This window comes from Engystomops pustulosus, chromosome 7 (genome assembly GCF_040894005.1).
Source record: "Engystomops pustulosus chromosome 7, aEngPut4.maternal, whole genome shotgun sequence".
Taxonomy (NCBI): domain Eukaryota; kingdom Metazoa; phylum Chordata; class Amphibia; order Anura; family Leptodactylidae; genus Engystomops; species Engystomops pustulosus.
The window spans coordinates 149127666-149150080 of NC_092417.1; the positions used below are offsets into that span (position 1 = coordinate 149127666).

The following is a 22415-nucleotide window of genomic DNA, read 5'->3' on the forward strand; positions in this document are numbered from 1 at the left end:
AGAATACATAAGATCCACACAAATAGAAACAAAAATAGAAGTACCTATTGTCACTCAATATACACAGGATAGCGCAGTCTTAAAACGCATAATTTATCGTCATTGGAATATCCTGACACAGGACAAAATAATTGGACCATATCTGTCAAAAAAACTTAAATTTATATTTAAAAAAGCCCGCAACATCGGCATGATAGTAGCTCCAACCATAAAAAATAACAAAACTACTATACCCCGTCAAAAGAACTTTTTAGAAATAGATGGTTTTTATCCATGCACTCGTTGTGCTTCGTGTAAAATTACACATAGAAAACAAGCTACTAGAACATTTGGTCCCCAAGCATGCATGGAGAAATATAAAATTACAAATCACATAAACTGCCACACGAAAGGAGTAATTTATTGCATCAAGTGTCCATGCAATAAACTCTATGTTGGCCGCACTAAAAGAGCCTTAAAAGACCGAATTAGTGAACATAGATGGAACATTAGGAAAGGACTAGAAGAACACCCGTTGTCCAAACACTATAAAATGTTCCACCATGAAGGCTTCTCCGGATCGCAGTTTTTTGCAATAGAAAAAATCCACCGAAATTGGAGAGGTGGAAATTACATTGCTCAAATGTCACGTGCAGAGAGCAAATGGATATTTTTACTGGACACACTGGCCCCAACGGGGTTAAATCAAGAAATAGAACTCTTTGGGTTCATGTAAATATAAATAAATATATTTACAATATATTAGCCAACGATAACCCGTATGCACCCAATTTTAATTTTGAGTGATTTTATTTAATTTTTTACGTCTTTTTATGAAATTTAATTTTAAGGCATAAAATAAAGTTTAATCAAGTTTTAGCAACTATATAAAACGTTGCCCACAGTTACCAATATTTATTTATTTACGATAACATAATATAACCATTGTATCACATATCGTTACCACGGCACTCAATTATACAAAGTTCACGAACCTGGTTCCGAGCTATAAAACTACGACCAATCCGGAGCAACAAGATTCCCTGACGAAGGAGGAAGTATCCTCCGAAACGCGTAGGAGATTGTGTCCTTTCGGACTTACCGTAGCTTCTGGTGACGTCACCACACGAAGAACTGCCGGAACCAAGTGTATAGGTATATCCACCGGCCGGGGCTTTCCTCCACAGGTCCCAAACAACGCGGACACCAGTGAACAATTAAAAACCTAGCAAGTATATTCAGAATATCGGACTACTACTCCATTAAAGAGACATCGCAAACTGATAAATAGCCGCAGGAACCAGGTAACCACCATACTATTACCAAGTCTTGCTGTAGAGCAACATATTTGTGTTATTCCATATAATAGCGGAATATGGTAGAGCAACTACAGTACTGTTAGAGTGTACATACCTACTTTTTGCGTTCCACTAGTACCTTATAGATATTCTGCATACATGTTCATATTTGGCGCAGGTATCTGAAATACTTTTGTCTTTACGTTTTGTGGCTTCCTCCTGTTGTGGAAACCACTTGGTAGTTTGGGTGCAGGCCACCTTGCTAAAGATACCAGCGACATTAACTTCACTCATTTAAAGATTCTAACCCAGTGCGCCAATCCAAAAATATATATACTATTTATGTTTGTGACGTAATTTAGAAATGCAAATCAGCAATGAAAATAAGAGTGTAAGGTGCCCAGAGTATTGAACATCTATAAAAGTTATCAAAGTGCCATATTTTCTTAAGCTGTGACTATCCATGTAGTATCTTATTCACCTGTATTGTACATCTGGCTATGAATATATCCTGCATTATGCTGATTCAGTTCTAATAAAAGTTTGCAGTCATTGGAGATTTTGTTATCCTTTCATGAACGTCATAAATTAAGACACCAGTAAATCCTGGTAACACACAGGCAGGCGTGAAATCATTCCAGATTGAATACTTATACAGGGGCAAACTTCTTACATTTGTTTTTACTTTACAACTTGTTTTTTATGCCAATTCTAAGTTTCTTTACAGAAAAGTTTATTTACAATTAAAGGAATTTTGCTACTCAGAAGTAGTATGTACAGGGGCGACACTACAGCGGTAGCAGCCATAGCAGCTGCTATGGGGCCTGCAGTGTTAGGGGGCCCCAGGGACAGATCTGTGTGTATAAATGTATATATCAGTGAATAAATGTGTTCATATAAGGTTGTGAGTAAACAAATGTGTATATTTACTGAGGGTCTAAGGGGGCCCCATTTAGAAGACTGCTATGGGGCCCTGCCTTTCCTAATTATGCCACTGAGGATGTACCCTTCTTGGTTTCGACGAAGCAAAGCAATGATCATTCGAGATGAGTCCTGGATATAAGTCACACTGAAAACATAAAATGCTGCTGGTTTACTTGCCCTGGAAGCAGGTCCTCATTTTTCTCATATAGCTAGAGGTGGAGACAGTTGCTAGAATTTGGTTTCTTTTCATTCCACCACAACGTTCTTCAGACATTTTAGTGTGTAATATACTCATATAACTTTATCGCAGGTAACATATTTATCTAACCGGTTTGGCTCAGATCTCGAGCAGAACCGTCACTGCGCTCAGCGACCGATATATCAGACGCAGAGCGCTAAGGGGTTAAAAGACATTTCATCAAAGTTGGATAAGCCTGTATTGTGTTTTTCAACTTTAATTTTGTGGGTGACTCCAATTCCAGGCCTCCACTGGTTAATCAATTTGATTTCCATTGATGATTTTTTGGTGATTTTGTTATCAGCACATTCAGCTTTGTACAGAACAAAGTATTCAATGAGAATATTTAAAGGCAACCTACCACCACAAATCTACCTATAAAAGGTAGATTGGGTGGTAGGTGGATCAATGGGACGTGAGGATAGCCCTTTAAGGGCTAATCCTCACATCCCCACACTTTTTTGTTAACTTTTATGCAAATTTACTTATGCAGCTACTGGGGCGTGGAGTAGCCGCATCTGAGGTTACAAGAGGCGGCTACTCCACGCCCCGGTAGCCTCTTTTCCCCTCCTACTCACCCATCTTCGGCGCGCAGAGGCGCAGAAGAGCAGGCCCGCGCCTGTTTCGGAGCAGTGACCGCGCAGGCGCGGGCCTGCTCTTCTGCGCATGCGCAGACGGCAGGATTGCCGGACGAGGGCACGAAGCTACGCGGAGCTGCGCGCCGAAGATGGGCGAGTAGGAGGGGAAAAGAGGCTACAAAAAAGTGTGGGGACGTGAGGATTAGCCCTTAAAAGGGCTATCCTCACGTCCCATTGATCCACCTACCACCCAATCTACCTTTATAGGTATTTTAATTCATTCAGATCTAGGATGTGTTATCTGAGTGTTCCCATTATTTTTTGAGCAGAGTATGTTTAGGTAGATTTCTGAAAATGTCTAAAGAAAACTCTTTGGTCTTTGCCATCCATAGCAACTAGAGATGAGCGAGTATACTCGTCCGAGCTTGAACTTGAAACGGCTCGTTGCTCAGACGAGTATCTCGCCGGCTCGAGATTGAGCATTTAATTAAGAAAACACAGTGAAGAACAGTGAAGAATACAATGAAAACAGTGAACACAGGATCATTTAAGTGAAGAACACATTGAAAGAACACAGTGAAGAATACATTGCAGATGTTTGCGTACATCTGATAACTTATCCGAAGACACGAGTGCCGAACAGTGTTCTGCACAATAGGATGTGCAGAACAATATGTGTGAAGAACACATTGCAGATGTATGGAAACAGGGAATGAAGAGGGAGGGCAATTCGGGAATTAAATTGATGATATCTGTTGATTACTTGATTTTTCTCAATCTGTGTGATATGTGGTAAATTATTTGACATAAATATTGATTTTCTGATATAACAATTTGCAACAATTTGTGTGTATATTAGAAAAACATAATGGGGCAAATTTACTTACCCGGTCCATTCGCGTTCCAGCGGCGGCTTCTCCGCTCTGGATTCGGGTCCGGCCGGGATTTAATAAGGTAGTTCTTCCGCCGTCCACCAGGTGGCGCTGCTGCGCTGAAAGTAAACTCATCGCGCCGGAATGCACCGAGCTGGACCAGGTGAAGGTAAGCGGTCCTTATGCGACACATTTTCGGTTTTTAAATGCGGCGGTTTTTCCGAATACGTCGGGTTTTCGTTCGGCCACGCCCCCCGATTTCCGTCGCGCGCATGCCAGCGCCGATGCGCCACAATCCGATCGCGTGCGCCAAAATCCCGGGGCAATTTAAGTACAAGCGGCGCAAAACGGAAATATTCGGGTAACACGTCGGGAAAACGCGAATCGGGCCCTTAATAAATGACCCCCAATGTATTTTAGAAAACATATAAAGTGATAAAAATCACAGAGCAGATTTGTGAGATCTGAGCTGTGAGCGGCTGATATGGGCATCCAAAACAGATTTTCTTACAGCGGATTTTCTGTTGATTGTATTTTCATATTTATTCCAATATTTTTTATTCTGGTAAAAAGTTTCTGTTTTTAAAGTTTAAGATAAAGGACCTAGTAGCCTCTGTGGTCATCTTAGAGCCTGTGATCTATGGCCAAGAAATCAAGAATCCCCCCTAAGTGTATAAAGACATCTACACTGGTCAGTAAGAGGTTAATAAGAGATGTCCTCTTATTAGTTAGTGAGTGTTGGTGTCTGCACCGACTTGGTTACTGTCTTCCTCTCGGAAAAATACAAATTTAATATTGTGGAGCTGTGCAGATATATTTCTGGTGCCGAGACCAATTTCTGTCCCTGGGACCAAAATCTGGCACCAAAAATGTGTGAACAAGCTGAGCCCCTGCCCTGGAGAGCGCCAATGCATCAGTGGTTGACCTGGTCCAACAGCTTGTCCAGTCAGAATTGGATACCAGAAGGACAAGCAGCAGACATCCTGATGTGGAGACAAATCCTGTCAGAACTAACCTGAGTCATTGTAAAAGGAATATACACAAACATTTTTCTTGGTGGAAGAAGAAACATTTGCCTTCACTGCCACCGTTTAGAAAGTGTCTTTCTATAAGTACAGCAACCGGGTTAGATGAGGCCCCAGTGCTATGCTGAGTCCACCAGAGACCGTCTGTCCTTCACTTACTCTGAAGGCTGGTACGGTGGCCGAAGGGTGTATGTCAGGGTGTCCCCATCTCTCTAAAGAGGTAAACAAGTCTACAGACAGCACCTGTCAGTCTATTTGCTTTTGCAGTAAGCAAATCTTTTCCCCCCCCAAAACATTTTCTACTATAGCTGTGGGAAATTACCAGTTTTCTTTAGTTTAGAGATGTGCAGTCAGAAATTTTTTACTCAATGTTCATTAACCCTTTCTACAGGTTTATAATAGTAATAAGGGGGGAAAAAAGAAACGTGTAGGAGTAGGTTCTTTTTAATATACTTTGCGGTTAATGGGTGACTGGTGTGGTTGTGGTTGCAGTGTCTAGCCCTAGAGTGGGCGCTTGCCAGGGGGTCCAGCTAGTTAAGTAAGTTGTTATGTTTAGAGAAAAATGGTCTCATGTCCAGAGGAAAAATAATGGGTCCAATAGAGTTTACAGTTAAGACCTTTTATTGCTGATGCTATGGAGCTCATTTACTAAGGGTCCGCAGACCGCAATTCCGGCGGGTTTCCCGAATATTTCCATTTTGGGCCGAATTGCCCCGGGTTTTTGGGGCATGCGATCGGAATGTGGCGCATCGGTGCCGGCTTGCATGAGACAGAAATCGGGGGGCATGGCCGTCGGACAACCCGACAGATTCGGACAAACCACGGAATTTAAAAACGGAATTGTGTCGCAAGATCAGCACTCACATGCATCGGGAAGAAGAAGGTGAACTCCGGCGGACCTCAGCGCGGAAGCCACACATGCAGGAAATTTGACGCACAACCTTAGTGAATCGCGGCAGACCCGAATCCTCGTCGGACAACGCACCACGGGATTGTGACAGGACCAGGAAAGTTAATCTGCCTCTACGTGTTTCAACGCCGCAATGCCTTCTTCGTCAGGCTAGAAAAATAATAGCATCAGGATACTGGTGAGTCTGTGCCCGAGTCTCCGTATCCTGCTGCTATTACATTTCTGGCCTGATGAAGACGCTGTTTGCCTCACCCATAAAATATCTTCACCAAACACTCTACTGGACCCATTACCCCTACTGTCATGAATTCTATCATTTTTCTCAATATTTGCCCAATTACAGTTCTATATAGACACCGTACTGGTAAGCAGAATGTATATCACACAACACTAGAGCTTAATGTGAAATAAAGTAAGAAATGGTTTAATAGGGGAAATATTCATATGTCCACAAATTTCCATAGTCCAACGCTCCTCTGCTCCAGGGCACTGCATAAGTCAATGGAAATCTTATATGCGTATTCCTTTCTCAGAATCCATAGTGGAGTAAGCATGGCCTATAGTTCCCCATACAACCCCCATTCCCTAGTCATACTTGTTAAAGATAGAGCAGTGACACATTATAAGACATCGAGCATGTAAAGGGTTAATTATGTTGGTTTACTAACATCAGAATGTTCTAATATGACACCATAAGATTCTACATGATTCTGATCCTGGCAACCGTGGTCAGTGTTCCATTGGCGACTGTTGGTTACAGACGTGCGTTTTAAGTGTGCAATTTTGCAGACATGGGATCTTCAAAAAAAATTAAAGAAGACCCAAATGGAGGTAAGAAGAGGAGTAGGGAGGCACTCTCATCATCAGAGCCCCCAAAGAAGAAGCCTTGCCCAGAGAGGGAGCAAGGCGAAGAGGCTGAAAAAGCCCTAAAAAACAGAAAAAGGCCAGTAAGTCCTTTTACTGGTCCTTCTCAGAAGAGGATGAGATGCGGGTCAAAGGCTGAGGAAGAGGAGCCCAAGCCTGGACCTAGCAAAGTGACCCCCCCTGATAGTGGGGCTACCATGAATACAAAACGATATTCAGGAGGAGAGGTCATAGGACAAGGGACCTTTGGACAAGTGGTGAAAGTCTGGGATAAAATAAAAAAAACATCTCTTGCCATAAAAACTGTTTCCAGAGGACCCTCATTTGTGGCTGAGATGGCCCTACGCCTGGAGAAGGAGATCATGGAAATAGCAGTAGGGAGCCCATTCCTAATACACAGCCATATGTCCTTTACCACCAAAAAGCGCTACTATTTTGTGATGGATTTCGCCTCTGGTGGAGATTTACTAACTCACCTTAAAACAAGCGGACGTCTCACTAAATCAAGTGTCCAATTTTACGCAGCAGAGATCACCTCCGGCATCCAATTCCTGCATGGAAAAGGATATATCCACAGGGATATAAAACCCTCAAATATCCTTATTGCCAGCTCTGGACATGTGAAACTGGCAGATTTTGGCCTGGCAGTGAAGAAAACACAAGGTATTTGGGGAAATACTGGTACTCACGGATACGTAGCTCCAGAGGTTATTTCCGGAAAAGCTTACAATTTAGCAGCGGACTGGTATTCTTTTGGGGTTGTGCTCTTCCAGCTGGCCACAGGACTCCACAGCTCCCGCTGTATTCCATCAGCTTTCCCATCCTATGGCCTTCACAGAGACACTGCAAATATCATCAAGGAGCTGCTGGATTACAATCCCAATACACGATTAGGACTCAACGGTTGTATTAGATCTCATCCATTTTTTAATGGCATCAATTGGGAAGACCTGGAGCAGCTGCGTATAACACCACCATATATCCCCGGAGAATCAAAATCCTGAATATCATCCAGAAAGGAGGCGGCACTGTGAGTATTCAGTCTTATAAAGTATAGTAAGTTACATCTATCTGTTATAGGGATATTTATCTATTACCATACAAGTTATCCACTATCCAATTAGTAGGAATATACGGTTTGATCAGTGGGGGTCTCACCACTGAGACCGCTGATACCCCAGTGATATCTTCATCAGAAATGAATGGCCCAGCAATGCACAGACACAACTTACTGCTCCATTCATACACGGTACAGGAGATGATTGGAGAAGGTCCCAATAGTAGATTACCACTGATCAGACACTTTCCTCCGTCCTGTGGAGTGGGGATAAGTTGTAGTAACCAGGATACTCATGTAATACCTACTGGTCAGACACAGGAGAGATGTAGTATTAAACTATTAAACTGAGGAAGTGTTTTTATAATTTTTAGTATATGTGAAATTTATTATTTATTATTCTTCTATTTTTATCTATTTTTTATGGCCCCTCAGGCCCCTTTCACACTAACATGTGCCCCCCCTGTAGTATACGACCGGCTGGAGAAGTGGAGGGGGTAAGCGGTCCTCACCCTTCCCCTCTCCATTGGAATAAGTTTGTATGAAAGGGGCCTTACTAGGTTTTGTTAATTGTTCTTAAGCAGAGTCATGTTACAACTTCTGGAGAACATTGGTAATTTCAGCGCTAGCCGGTAACATTACTTCCATATGAAGTTTCTGTCTATTGTAACACAACATTAACCTGTAAACATGTAACAGTTTTTTTTACATTCCCTTCTAACTAAGAAAATTATACTCCTTATAATAAAGTATTTATGTTTTTTAATGGAGTTGTGAGGATTGGCCTGACTGAGATAGATACTTACCTTTTCTGAGTTCTGGTTCACTCACTTCACTAAATGTTACCACAAAGTTGAGGTTCAACTATCTCATCCTCCACTTGTGTTCTCCATCCATCAGCCGGAGGAGCAGCGTCCTAGGCTGGACCCCAGCGACATGAAATCCCTGGATTACAACCTAGAACAGGACTTGGATGTAGCCCCCTGACCTGACCACTTCTGGATCCCTACTGGGTCACATTCATGATTAGTTTTGGTCTTTTGGCAACTGAACCATGAGGTAAGTTTCTTTTCAATGAAATAACTATAGATGTATTATAGTCTGATGTGTATATAATATGATGTGTATATAATATGATGTGTATATAGTCTGATGTGTATATAGTATGATGTGTATATAGTCTGATGTGTATATAGTCTGATGTGTATATAGTATGATGTGTATATAATATGATGTGTATATAGTCTGTTGTGTATATAGTATGATGTGTATATAATATGATGTGTATATAGTCTGAAGTGTATATAGCATGATGTGTATATAGCATGATGTGTATATAGTCTGATGTGTATATGATATGATGTGTATATAATATGATGTGTATATAATATGATGTGTATATAGTATGATGTGTATATAGTATGATGTGTATATAATATGATGTGTATATAATATGATGTGTATATAGTCTGATGTGTATATAGTCTGATGTGTATATGATATGATGTGTATATAATATGATGTGTATATAATATGATGTGTATATAGTCTGATGTGTATATAATATGATGTGTATATAGTCTGATGTGTATATAATATGATGTGTATATAATATGATGTGTATATAGTATGATGTGTATATAGTATGATGTGTATATAATATGATGTGTATATAATATGATGTGTATATAATATGATGTGTATATAGTCTGATGTGTATATAGTCTGATGTGTATATAATATGATGTGTATATAATATGATGTGTATATAGTCTGATGTGTATATAATATGATGTGTATATAGTCTGATGTGTATATAATATGATGTGTATATAGTCTGATGTGTATATAATATGATGTATATATAGTCTGATGTGTATATAGTCTGATGTGTATATGATATGATGTGTATATAATATGATGTGTATATAATATGAGGTGTATATAGTCTGATGTGTATATGATATGATGAGTTGCTGGACCTGTTACATTTTATCACTTGCTATTAATCCTGTGTTTGGGACAATAAAGTATAAATGTATGTTTCTTTGTAGCCTATAGACAGAGGATGTAAAGCAGATGGCAGATGCTTTTGGATTGGAATCACCGAGTTGTGGGGCCTGACTGAGCGCGGAGATGGTACAAGCTTCTGAGCTTCGTCTGAAGACCTCTATAGTGACCACACAAGCCGACCTCAGAGTGTCACTGTGACACCTCCATCACCCCTCGCTACACACAACTCAGTCTACAGGAAAACAGAAGCTGAATCTTCTCTATAACAGCTGCCCGGCTTTTACCCGCATCAATGTAAACTGCGGGGACAACGGGAAGGCTTCACCTCGGCATTAAAGCCTTTCAGTCCAATCTCCTCTGATAACAATGGCTTTATCCGCATAACAATAACCAGAGGAAGAGAACGTTACTGCTCTTGGTTTAGTTTCTGAATAAATACTTTGGTTATTAGCGGAATCTGTGGTCAGGATATTTCTATGTTCTGTAGCTCATTCCTTCTGATAATATGTCCTTGTATGTCCTGTGTTGTATAGCATAGAGTACACACTACATGAAGAGGGGGCGCTACATGAAGAGGGGGCGCTACATGAAGAGGGGGCGCTACATGAAGAGAGGGCGCTACCAGCCAGTAATTGTGTCCCTCTACCCTCTCCTGAGAAGCTGCCAGTCACTGCTTACAGTATATTACACATGTCACTGGCGCCCCCTTCTGAGCGGTGCCCGGGCACTACTACACACAGGATGGCACTGGAAGCAGACATCTATGTCCGTTGTGTAGTGGTAGGATTACTGTCTATGGGAATCCTGGATCGCTGCTACATTACATTCAGAGTTGTCTGATTCTCTGCTGAGTGACCGCGGTACCAGGTTTTTACCCCACAGATTACCTATCGATGACCTCTCCTATAGCTTAGGTCCAGTAAACTCTGTCAACCCAAATTCCTCAAACATACACTACAATTTCATCATACATTAGAGTTGCTGCAATATGTCACCTGTATGTCATCCGTTTTGTGGATCCGTGAAGAAAAAAAAATGGAGGCAGATGTGATGTCAGTAACTTGTCCCAACCCCTTGGAGACTCACATGATTGTGTTACCTACCAACTGATCTGCAAATACGGATGGCACCCGGATGACAAACTGGGGGAATTCATTAAGACTGACATATAGAATACCAGTCTTTAAATTGCCCCTGCTGGTGGTCTGGCGTTCGTATCCACGTATTCCTTCCCCCATAGACAGTATACACAGCCTGCCCCCATAGACAGTATACATAGCCTGCCCCCCATAAATACTATATACAGCCTGCCCCCATAGACAGTATGTATAGCCTGCCCCCATAGACAGTATCTACAGCCTGCCCCCATAGACATTATCTACAGCGTGCCCCCATAGACATTATCTACAGCGTGCCCCCATAGACATTATCTACAGCCTGCCCCCATAGACATTATCTACAGCCTGCCCCCATAGACAGTATCTACAGCCTGCCCCCACAGACAGTATACACAGAATGCCCCCATAGACAGTATACACAGGCACATGTCCCAGTAGCCATGCCCCAGTGGCCATTAATTATGTCCCCAGTAGCCAGCAGGGATGCCCTTAGTAGCCATGCCCTGAGAAGCCAGCAGCCATGCCCTTAGTAGCCACACCTCCAGTAGCCATGCCCCCAATAGCAAGCAGCCTTGCCCCAGTAGGCATTAATAATGTCCCCAGTAGCCAGGAGCAATGCCCTTTGGTAGCCATGTCCCCAGTAGCCGGCAGCAATGCCCAGAGCAGCCTGCAGTCATGCCCCCAGTAGCCAGTAGCCATGCCCACCCCTAGCCAGCAGTCATGCCCCCAATAACCAGTAGTCATGCTCCCAGTAGCCAGCAGTCATTCCCCTAGTGACCAGCAGTCATGCCCCTAGTAGCAATACCCCCAATAGGCAGCAGTCATGCCCCTAGTAGCAATGCCCCCAATAGGCAGCAGTCATGCCCCTAGTAGCCATTAATAACGTCCACAGTTGCCAGCAGTCATGACCATAGTAGCATTAGAGCAAATTAAAAAAAAAAGGTAATACTCACCTGTCTTCTCTGGTGCTCCCAACACCTTCGGTCTCTTTCCCCGCGGTGCCACAATGACATCATCATGTAAAGGTGGATGCGTATACAGGATATAACAATAACAAAGTTTATTAATTCATAAAGTAACTATACATACAGGACAATCAAAAGATTAAAAACACTTAAAAATACATCCAACGGATGTATACAGCTACCAAGGGCAAGTGATGCCCAAATACTCCCTATCCCAAGTTGGGACAATCTGCCCAATGACATTCCCAATATTATGTATTTGAGTTCTTCATATAGTGTTTTATGTTACACAATGCGTTGGGCACAATCATGGTGGGCAGACATAGCACTACGTCTTATATGTGTTCATAAGTAAGTCACTGGACAACACTCTTTTATGATTATTTTTTCTTCACATTATATATATATATTTTATTATTTATTATTTTTTTTTGTATAATAATAATGGTTCTTTGTTTGTGTGGCACGCACAGATTACGCAGCGCTGCACAGGCGTGGGTTTCGAATCCGGGACCCCGGTGTTGTAAGGTGGGGTGCTGCACACTCAGCCACCATGCTGCTCTTTTACATATGTACTGCTCAACTTAGAAGGCTCATAATGCGGCGTACAATATGGAGTATTGACTATATAGTATATATCTGGAATTCGTCTAGGTACGAGAAGGCAGCATAAATACAAATAATAACTATCTTGAGGCTTCACATTCTCTTCCTCTTATTATAATTTGGCATTTTATATATATATCGATACCAGCAGGGGATATATATACTCAGCGCTAGCGCATAATGATAGAAACCTTTAGATCGACTTTATTTTGAAACACTATAAAATATTCAAAGAGAAAAAGAGGTGTGCCAATAGACAAAATTATGTAAAAAAGTGATAAATCTTTATTTCAACAATAGAAAAACTCCATCAAGGAATGAAGGACAAGTTAAAAACAATTAAAAAACATACATGAGTCAAAATGTTTGGCACAACCAGGTAAGGTTCACCAAACAAACACCTCCTCCATACAGTGGAACCTGGCCCCTAGTATGATACAATTACAATAGAAGGATGAATAAGGCCCAATCTGTCTAATGACCCTGAACAGATGAAGATAAATCTGCCATAACAATCATAGTGCGGCTATAGGATAAATGGGTAAGTATACATTACGAGTCAGTGGTCAGCAGGCATCAGTACAATAAGTCAACAGGGCGGCTCAGCAGTAGTGGAGGACGTGGAGGACTCCCCACGCGTTCCGTCTCCCAAGTGGAGACTTCCTCAGGGGTGAAAGTGTTATCCTATAGCCGCACTATGATTGTTATGGCAGATTTATCTTCATCTGTTCAGGGTCATTAGACAGCTTGGGCCTTATTCATCCTTCTATTGTACTTGTATCATACTAGGGGCCAGGTTCCACTGTATGGAGGAGGTGTTTGTTTGGTGAACCTTACCTGGTTGTGCCAAACATTTTGACTCATGTATGTTTTTTAATTGTTTTTAACTTGTCCTTCATTCCTTGATGGAGTTTTTCTATTGTTGAAATAAAGATTTATCACTTTTTTACATAATTTTGTCTATTGGCACACCTCTTTTTCTCTTTGAATATTTTATAGCTTGCTTTGTGTGCTGACATTTACCTTGTTTTGGTGGTTGTGCATGGTCCACTCTGTGTATAGTTTATTTTGAAACACCTCATTTCTTTTTATTTACGGCATAATCGGGATTCCCGAGTATATGACAGAAGGATTACGACTATATCTCATTAAACCGGATCTCCGATCATGTGACCTGTCATGTGACCTGTCATGTGACATGCGCGGTAGTCACCGCCCACACGCCGTCCCTTTTGGAAGCATATCGACATTCCAGGTAATTTGTTGCATCCAATCATGGACCTTATTCTTAGAGGCGTGGCCTCCCGGAGGGGTTTTTAAACAGGACCATCACATTATACACACACTTACCCCTGAGGAAGTCACCAGTTCGGGTGACGATACGCGTGGGGTCTTCCTTACTCCCTCCTCCCCCTTTTGGCTGCCCCTGCAACCGGTTCACATTAACCTGTCACTCTCCCACTCTGGGACCACCTTTGGTATTGTATGACCAGGTTCAGGGACAACTTCATTCATGCACCTTATCTGCACAGGCCACTTTATGTACTTTGTTTACTGATTGTTCATACATGTATTATTATTGAGTATTGTACCTGTGTGCGGATATTAGATTGACCAACTTGGGATAGGGAGTATTTGGGCATCACTTGCCCTTGGTAGCTGTATACATCCGTTGGATGTATTTTTAAAGTGTTTTTAATCTTTTGATTGTCCTGTATGTATAGTTACTTTATGAATTAATAAACTTTGTTATTGTTATATCCTGTATACACATCCACCTTTGTCTTTTGTTGTGGTTACATATTGCCGATTGGGATGCGTGGATATTATTATGCATAATATTATATAGGTAGTGCCCGCTCATCTTTTTTGTTTCATTGACAATGACGTCATCATGTGCGCCTGCATCAGGTCAGACACATCACTGGTCAGAGGCCTCTTCAGGCCGGTAGTTTTCTGCCTCACGGGCCTCCTGTGTCCTGTCAGATGGGAAGCGCAGAGTAGGGAGACCTGTGCCCCACAGGGGGAGGGAGCCTGATGGATCAAAAGTATCACATCTGACTCACGAGCCATAGATTCCCAACCCCTGCTGTATACTCTCCTCAGGCTGATGTCCGGCCCTGCTGTATACTCTTCTCAGGCTGATGTCCAGCCCTGCTGTATACTCTTCTCAGGCTGATGTCCGGCCCTGCTGTATACTCTTCTCAGGCTGATGTCCGGCCCTGCTGTATACTCTTCTCAGGCCCTGATGTCCGGCCCTGCTGTATACTCTTCTCAGGCTGATGTCCGGCCCTGCTGTATACTCTTCTCAGGCTGATGTCCGGCCCTGCTGTATACTCTTCTCAGGCTGATGTCCGGCCCTGCTGTATACTCTTCTCAGGCTGATGTCCGGCCCTGCTGTATACTCTTCTCGGGCTGATGTCCGGCCCTGCTGTATACTCTTCTCAGGCTGATGTCCGGCCCTGCTGTATACTCTTCTCAGGCTGATGTCCGGCCCTGCTGTATACTCTTCTCAGGCTGATGTCCGGCCCTGCTGTATACTCTTCTCAGGCTGATGTCCGGCCCTGCTGTATACTCTTCTCAGGCTGATGTCCGGCCCTGCTGTATACTATTCTCAGGCTGATGTCCGGCCCTGCTGTATACTATTCTCAGGCTGATGTCCGGCCCTGCTGTATACTCTTCTCAGGCTGATGTCCGGTCCTGCTGTATACTCTTCTCAGGCTGATGTCAGGCCCTGCTGTATACTCTTCTCAGGCTGATGTCCGGCCCTGCTGTATACTCTTCTCAGGCTGATGTCCGGCACTGCTGTGTACTCTTCTCAGGCTGATGTCCGGCCCTGCTGTATACTATTCTCAGGCTGATGTCCGGCCCCGCTGTATACTATTCTCAGGCTGATGTCCGGCCCTGCTGTATACTCTTCTCAGGCTGATGTCCGGCCCCGCTGTATACTCTTCTCAGGCTGATGTCCGGCCCTGCTGTATACTCTTCTCAGGCTGATGTCCGGCCCTGCTATATACTCTTCTCAGGCTGATGTCCGACCCCTGCTGTATACTCTTCTCAGGCTGATGTCCGGCCCTGCTGTATACTCTTCTCAGGCTGATGTCCGGCCCTGCTGTATACTCTTCTCAGGCTGATGTCCGGCCCTGCTGTATACTCTTCTCAGGCTGATGTCCGGCCCTGCTGTATACTCTTCTCAGGCTGATGTCCGGCCCTGCTGTATACTCTTCTCAGGCTGATGTCCGGCCCTGCTGTATACTCTTCTCAGGCTGATGTCCGGCCCCTGCTGTATACTCTTCTCAGGCTGATGTCTGGCCCTGCTGTCCTATTGTCACATTTATAGGGAAGGAGAGTGTTAATATTTTACAGAAATGTATTATTATATAGCATGTTTTTGTCTGTAGGTATGGGGAAGTGTCCTTCCCTGTTGTTTTTGGGCCACAACCTTTCTACAAACTCTGAAGAAATTGATAGTACAAATAAATATCTGACATTTATTTTGGGGGAAGGAAGGCTGGGGAATACAGAGGGTTAGGGTGGAGAATCTACTGTGTTCTCAATGTGCAGTGTATGGGAGACATCATTACAGCCAGTCTCCAGATCTACGACTATTGTAAGATATAGGATATACATTTACTCACCTGGTCCCGCGGATTCCACAAAAATGCATTGTCCCTTGATAATGCCCTGTGCGCTAAGATCGTGCGCCCGATATCCTGCATGTGTCGCATCCCCGCTCATTTCTGCCGGAGTTCACCTTCTTTTTCCCGGTGTATGTGAGTGCATTGTCTTGCGACACTATTTAAATCCCGCGCTCAGTCCGAATCAGTCGGATTGTTCGACAGCACCTCCTCCAATTTCTGTCACATGAAAGCCAGCGCAGGTATTCAGGAAACAAGTGCAAGCATGATAATATTGTAGATAAAAACTAGATGAAACATAGATACAAGCAATCCATAGATAAAGCTGCATAGTGATGGGAATAGTCACACGTGAAGTGCAGAAACCTTAGATCCTCCTATGACATGCATCCTCAGCTCATTCACCTCCTACAGTGATAATCCACCACATTACACATCTGACCTCTGTAATGTAACACTGTGTTGTTCTAAGGGAATGTGTCATCAGAAAATTGCCTATTTTTTAAAAATCAGTTTTGCATTTTTATTAGAGATGAGCGAACATGCTCGTCCGAGCTTGATGCTCGGTCGAGCATTAGGGTACTCGAGACGGCTCGTTGCTCGGACGAGTATTTCCCCTGCTCGAGATCGAGCATTTAATTAAAAAAAACACAGTGAAGAACAATGAAGAATAGAATAAAAACAGTGAACACAGGATCATTTAAGATAAAAACACAGTGCAGAACACAGTGCAGAATAGATTACAGATGTTCGGCACATCTGCTTACTTGTCGGAAGATACGCGCGGAACGGTGCGAACAAAATAGCATGTGAAGAACAATATATATGTGTGAAGAACACATTGCAGATGTATTTAAACATCTGCAATGTGTTCTTCACACACATATATATTGTTCTTCACATGCTATTTTGTTCGCGCCGTTCCGCGCGTATCTCCCGACAAGTAAGCAGATGTGCCGAACATCTGTAATCTATTCTGCACTGTGTTCTGCACTGTGTTTTTATCTTAAATGATCCTGTGTTCACTGTGTTCACTGTGTTCACTGTTTTTATTCTATTCTTCACTGTTCTTTACATCTGCTAACTTGTCGGGAGATAATATACGCGCGGAACAGTGAAGAATAGATCGCAGATGTTTGCAAATTATCAGAAGACATTATTTTTCAATTAAATAACACATTTTATTCCTGAACCATGGTCCCTTTGAAAAATGCTCGGGTCTCCCATTGACTTCAATGGGGCTCGTTACTCGAAACGAGCACTCGAGCATCTGGAAATGTTCGGCTCGAGTAACGAGCACCCGAGCATTTTAGTGCTCGCTCATCTCTAATTTTTATCTCACTTTCTTTGATCTGTAAACATGTACCATATCCTGCAGAGATCTCTATTAGTCACACCAGTCTATCACTACTTATAGCCACAGGGAAGATGGCTGCCCCCATACCCATTCCCATACCTCTGCCTCTAGTCTATATGGGAATAGTTACTTTTAGTGGCAAGATTCTTATTTAATAGTGAACATGAAAGGAAACAGTTCCAAAAGTTCCCCTTGCAGGGGCATCACAGGTAAAGGTGATGGCATAAGGGTGATGCCAGGGGGCAGGTGCAGACATAGTAAACCAAAACCAGTATCCTAACAATGAAAAGAGACAAAGGTGGCCACCTATCAGGACCTCTATGCCACGCCAGTGGTGTGGAAGACCTGAAATAATCGCAAATACTAGCTTATCGCTAGCACTTGCGCTTATTTTCCCCTTTCCACCACATCCATGCCAGGGTGGGCATGGGGGGGATGGGGTGTGGCCGTAGAGGCAGTGGGCCGGCATGGGGTGTTCTTGTCTCTGCGCCGGCACATTAACTCCAGACAGCGAGATCTCAAATGTGAGAAGTCGCTGAGTGTGCAGTCGGTCTCCGGATACATCATGGGGTCGAAGCCACTTGATGTAGCTGACTGCACCGGAGAGTCAGTGGGGCACCTGAGCACCGGCGTATGATAAATAACCCCCAAAAGGCGTAGACAACCATGGTCAACCATTCTTCAACAGTTTAGCAATTCACAGGGAGAGGCAAGGGAAGGTCCAATAATTACCTCTTTTAGGCTACATTCAGACAACCGTATGGGGGACGTATATACAGCCGATGTATATACATTGTATATACTTCCCCCCCTCCCATAGATGGCAATGGGCACATGGTACTATACCATCCTGTAGCCAGGAGAAAGATAGGACATGTCCTATCCCTCCCCGAAATACGGCGCCGTGCGGCATACAGCGCCTCCTCCTCTCCCCTGGGGCCGAAGTGAGCACTCTGTGCTACAGTACTGAGGACACATGTCCATGTGAATGTAGCATTTTACAAATTCTTATAAGTCTATTTATTTTGGGTTGAGAGAATTTTATTTAGAAAACTAAACAGAAATATTTAAAATTCTGAAATAATCCAAAATATAACTTATTCTGATGACAAGGCTGATAATTAAGTGATGACACTAAATCATTATATTTGGGTGTTATACAGCCCCAGAATCCTGTAGCCCTGTCATCTACACTGAACCTAACAGCCAAAGCAGGACCCTATCTATAATATCTATGAGTCACATAAACAAAATCCCATAATACACAATTGATGTGAAATGATCAATTGGCCTTGAAAAGATTCAAGAATAAGATATAATAATAATAATAATAATAATAATAATAATAATAATAATAATAATTCCTTTATTTATATTTTGCACACAGATAGCATATAAACTCCCAATTTTGGATGGTTTCCAAAGTGAGTTAAAAGGGTTTTCCCATAAAAGAAAATTCTCAAATTTTAATCCCCTAGTGATGTTAACACAAAAAAGATAATATTTAACCATTTACTTCGCAATTTTACTCAGTTTTATTGCTGTTTTAGCTCCTATCACTCAGTGATGGTGAGTGTAAAATTCTAGGGGCTGGGTGGAGGCTCTCTAAGCAGACACATTGGGGGTCATTTACTAAGGGCCCAATTTGCGTTTTCTGGACGTGTTATCCGAATATTTCCAATTTGCGACGATTTTCCCTGAATTGCCCCGGGATTTTGGCGCACGCGATCGGATTGTGGCGCATTGGCGTGGTCGTAAAAAAAACCAACGGATTCGGAAAAACCGCCGCATTTAAAAAATAAAAAGTGTTGCTTGACACGTGCTTATCTGCATCCAGCGGAGGACGGTGAAATTCAGTGCAATCCGATGAACTTCAGCGCAGCAGCGACACCTGGTGGACGTCGGAGGAACTGCCTTAGTGAATCCCGGCCAGACCCGAATCCTCCACACAGAACGCGCCGCTGGATCGCGAATGGACCGGGTAAGTAAATCTGCCCCATTATGATCCCTCCAGTTCTGTGTGAGATGCTGTGTGCTGACAATGTGCTTAGATTATCAAGGTACAGGTTAATATACACTTTCATTTAACTTCTAAACACTGCAAAAGAAAGATGAGAGATAATGTCATCCATTAGATGCCTATTACACACTATCAGCACTGCTACATCTCTGCTATTCCACAGCACACTAAATCTGCTGCGCCTCCCTGCTGTGCCTCCCCAGATAAACAACTAACTGTAGCTTGTAGTTCTCCACATGCTGTTGCTGCTGGCAGGAACTGATTGTCTGTGTCTCAGTGTGCGGCAGTGAGTGAGCTCCCTCCTGGACGGCGGGGAGGCGGAGCTACAGTGCAGAGAGGCAAAGCTAGAGTGCAGGGAGGCGGAGCTACAGTGCAGGTAGGCGGAGCTACAGAGCAGGGAGGGAGGCTAGAGGCAGAGAGCAGAGAGAGAGAGATAGTGGCCCGACCCTAAGTCAAAAGTCACAGGGTCGTGTCTAGGGGCAACTGAAATTATGTACACTAGGACTGATTTACAAGGGTTGTCCACTTTCGGCAAATAATTGATATGGTCTATGCAAGGAAAAGTTATATAGTTTTCCAATATGATTTATGTATCAATTCCTCAGGGTTTTCTGGATCTCTGCTTGCTGTCATTCTATATGAAGCTTTTATGATTCCTTCCAGTGGATTTAAATCTGTTCTTGGTCACACAGGTGCACGGCTCGTTATTATTGTACAGCCCTGATTACTCTTTGTGATACTAACGAGCTGTGCACCTGTATGACATCACATGACCATGGACAGATTTCTATCCAGCGGAAGTAAACATAGAAGCTTCCTATAGCAGGAAAGCAAGCAGAGATCTATAAAATTGTGAGGAATAGATACAGAAGGAATATTGGAAAATTGGAAAACTTTTCCTTACACATATCCTTAACCATATCCATTTTTTGCTGAGAGTGGACAACCCCTTAAAGTTAATTTCTACAAAAATAATTGGCATAAATATTGATATAATTTGATATAAATATGTTATATACTTGGTAGCATCTTTACTACTGTAGCACATAATGTTATAGAATTATCATTTGTTAACATTTTACCTCTTATGTATCTGACCAAGAAGCTGCCCAAGAAAACTAATGACTCATTTGACAACAATAAGAAGTTCTCCTTCAGAGCCTTGAAGAATAAGTTTTACAATCACCATAGAGGAAGCTCTAGGGCATAAGTGACTATTGTCACCACGTTATTAACTATTCATTTACATCATGTAATGGATTTCCAGATACTCATTTTCTCCCACAATCTGGTTACTTGTGTAGGATATAAATTCTAGTTGGATTATGGTGCAGGGGATTATCTCTACAAGGAAAAGACCAGTTTATCTTCATGTTATGAGAGGTAATGTAATCTACAAATGCAAATCAGCAATAATAATAAGAGTGTAAGGTGCCCAGAGCATTGAACAGCTATAAAAGTTATCAAGGTGCCATATTTTCTTAGGCTGTGACTATCCATGTAGTATCTTATTCACCTGTATTGTACATCTGGCTATGAATATATCCTGCATTATGCTGATTCAGTTTTAATAAAAGTTTGCAGTCATTGGAGTTTTTTAATCCTTTCGTGAATGTCATAAATTAAGAAAACTGCAGAGAAGAATTCCAAAAAGCTCCTCCCTAGTAACACACAGACAGGCAGGAAATATCTCCAGATTGAATACATATACAGGGGCAAACTTCTTACATTTGATTTTACTTTTTATGCAAATTCTAAGTTTCTTTATAGAAAAGTTTATTTATGATTAAAGGAGTTTTGCTACTCAGAAGTAGTATGTACAGGGGCGACACTACAGCGGTAGCAGCCATAGCAGCTGCTATGGGGCCTGCAGTGTAAGGGGGCTCCAGGGACAGATCTGTGTGTATAAATGTATATATCAGTGAATAAATGTGTTCATATAAGTGTGTGAGTATACAAATATGTATATTTACTGAGGGTGTAGGGGGACCCCATTTAGAAGTCTGCTATGGGGTCCTGGCTTTCCTAATTATGCCCCTGAGGATGGACCCTCCTTGGTTTCGACGAAGCAAAGCAATGATCATTAGAGATGAGTCCTGGGTATAAGTCACATTGAAAACATAAAATCCTGTTGGTTTATTTGCCCAAACCAGGAAGCAGGTCCTCATTTTTCTCATATAGCTAGAGGTGGAGAAAGTTGCTAGAATTTGGTTTCTTTTCATTCCACCACAACGTTCTTCAGATATTTTCTTGTGTAATATACTCATATAACTTTATGACAGGTAACATATTTATCTAACCAAATCAACGGGAAACATAGGGCAAAGTACAGGAGATCCTGGTAGATCTGTATGTTCCCTGGCTATCCTGGGCGGTGTTAAATGGGTTTTTTAAATAAATCTACCATCAACATAATGCATGATAAACCAGGGACACTTACTCATCGATCATGGCACCTAGACTGTGGTAATCATATATTTGAATTCCTTCAAAAATTAAGTTTTAAATTTATTCTAATGAGCCATAAGGGCTCTATGAGTGTTACCAGAGCCCCTCCTTGCTGTAGCTTTACAGGCTGTTTGTTACACTTCCCACTCCCACTGTTTTCTGAAACTTCTTCTACTGCAGTAAGATCACAGAGGGAGAGGAGTGCCCAGGGAGCCAGGAGGGGGGTAGGACGTGCTCCTGCATAGTGCTACAGCCTGTAAAGCTGCAGCATAGAGGGGTGCTGGTAGCACACTGGTAACCCTTCTGGCTCATTGGCATAATTTTAAAAGTTGATTTTATTACGAAAGAGGCCATGGATTACAAATATAAGAAGTTACCTCAGTCACGGAGCCTGGATCTATGAGTAAGTGTCCCTGGTTTATCATGATGGATTTTGATGGAAGATTTGTTGAGTTCATCAACTCAACATTAACAGGTTTGGATTCGGAATCCTAGAACGGCAGCA

The 22415-nt window shown here is 42.5% G+C and overlaps 1 protein-coding gene across 2 annotated transcripts; it reads left to right on the forward strand.

Moving 5' to 3' along the window:
- The first annotated feature begins 6536 nt into the window (after positions 1 to 6536).
- Positions 6537 to 10208, forward strand: LOC140068986 (protein kinase C delta type-like). 2 transcript variants are annotated; one of them, XM_072114331.1, is made up of 3 exons: positions 6537 to 7718; positions 8646 to 8804; positions 9800 to 10208. In XM_072114331.1, exon 1 carries the CDS (start codon positions 6616 to 6618, stop codon positions 7690 to 7692), a length of 1077 nt encoding a protein of 358 aa, XP_071970432.1. In that variant the 5' UTR covers positions 6537 to 6615; the 3' UTR covers positions 7693 to 7718; positions 8646 to 8804; positions 9800 to 10208. The 2 variants fall into 2 exon arrangements, with proteins under 2 accessions (XP_071970432.1, XP_071970433.1); XM_072114332.1 differs by having other exon boundaries at positions 9807 to 10208.
- The last annotated feature ends 12207 nt before the right edge of the window (positions 10209 to 22415 follow it).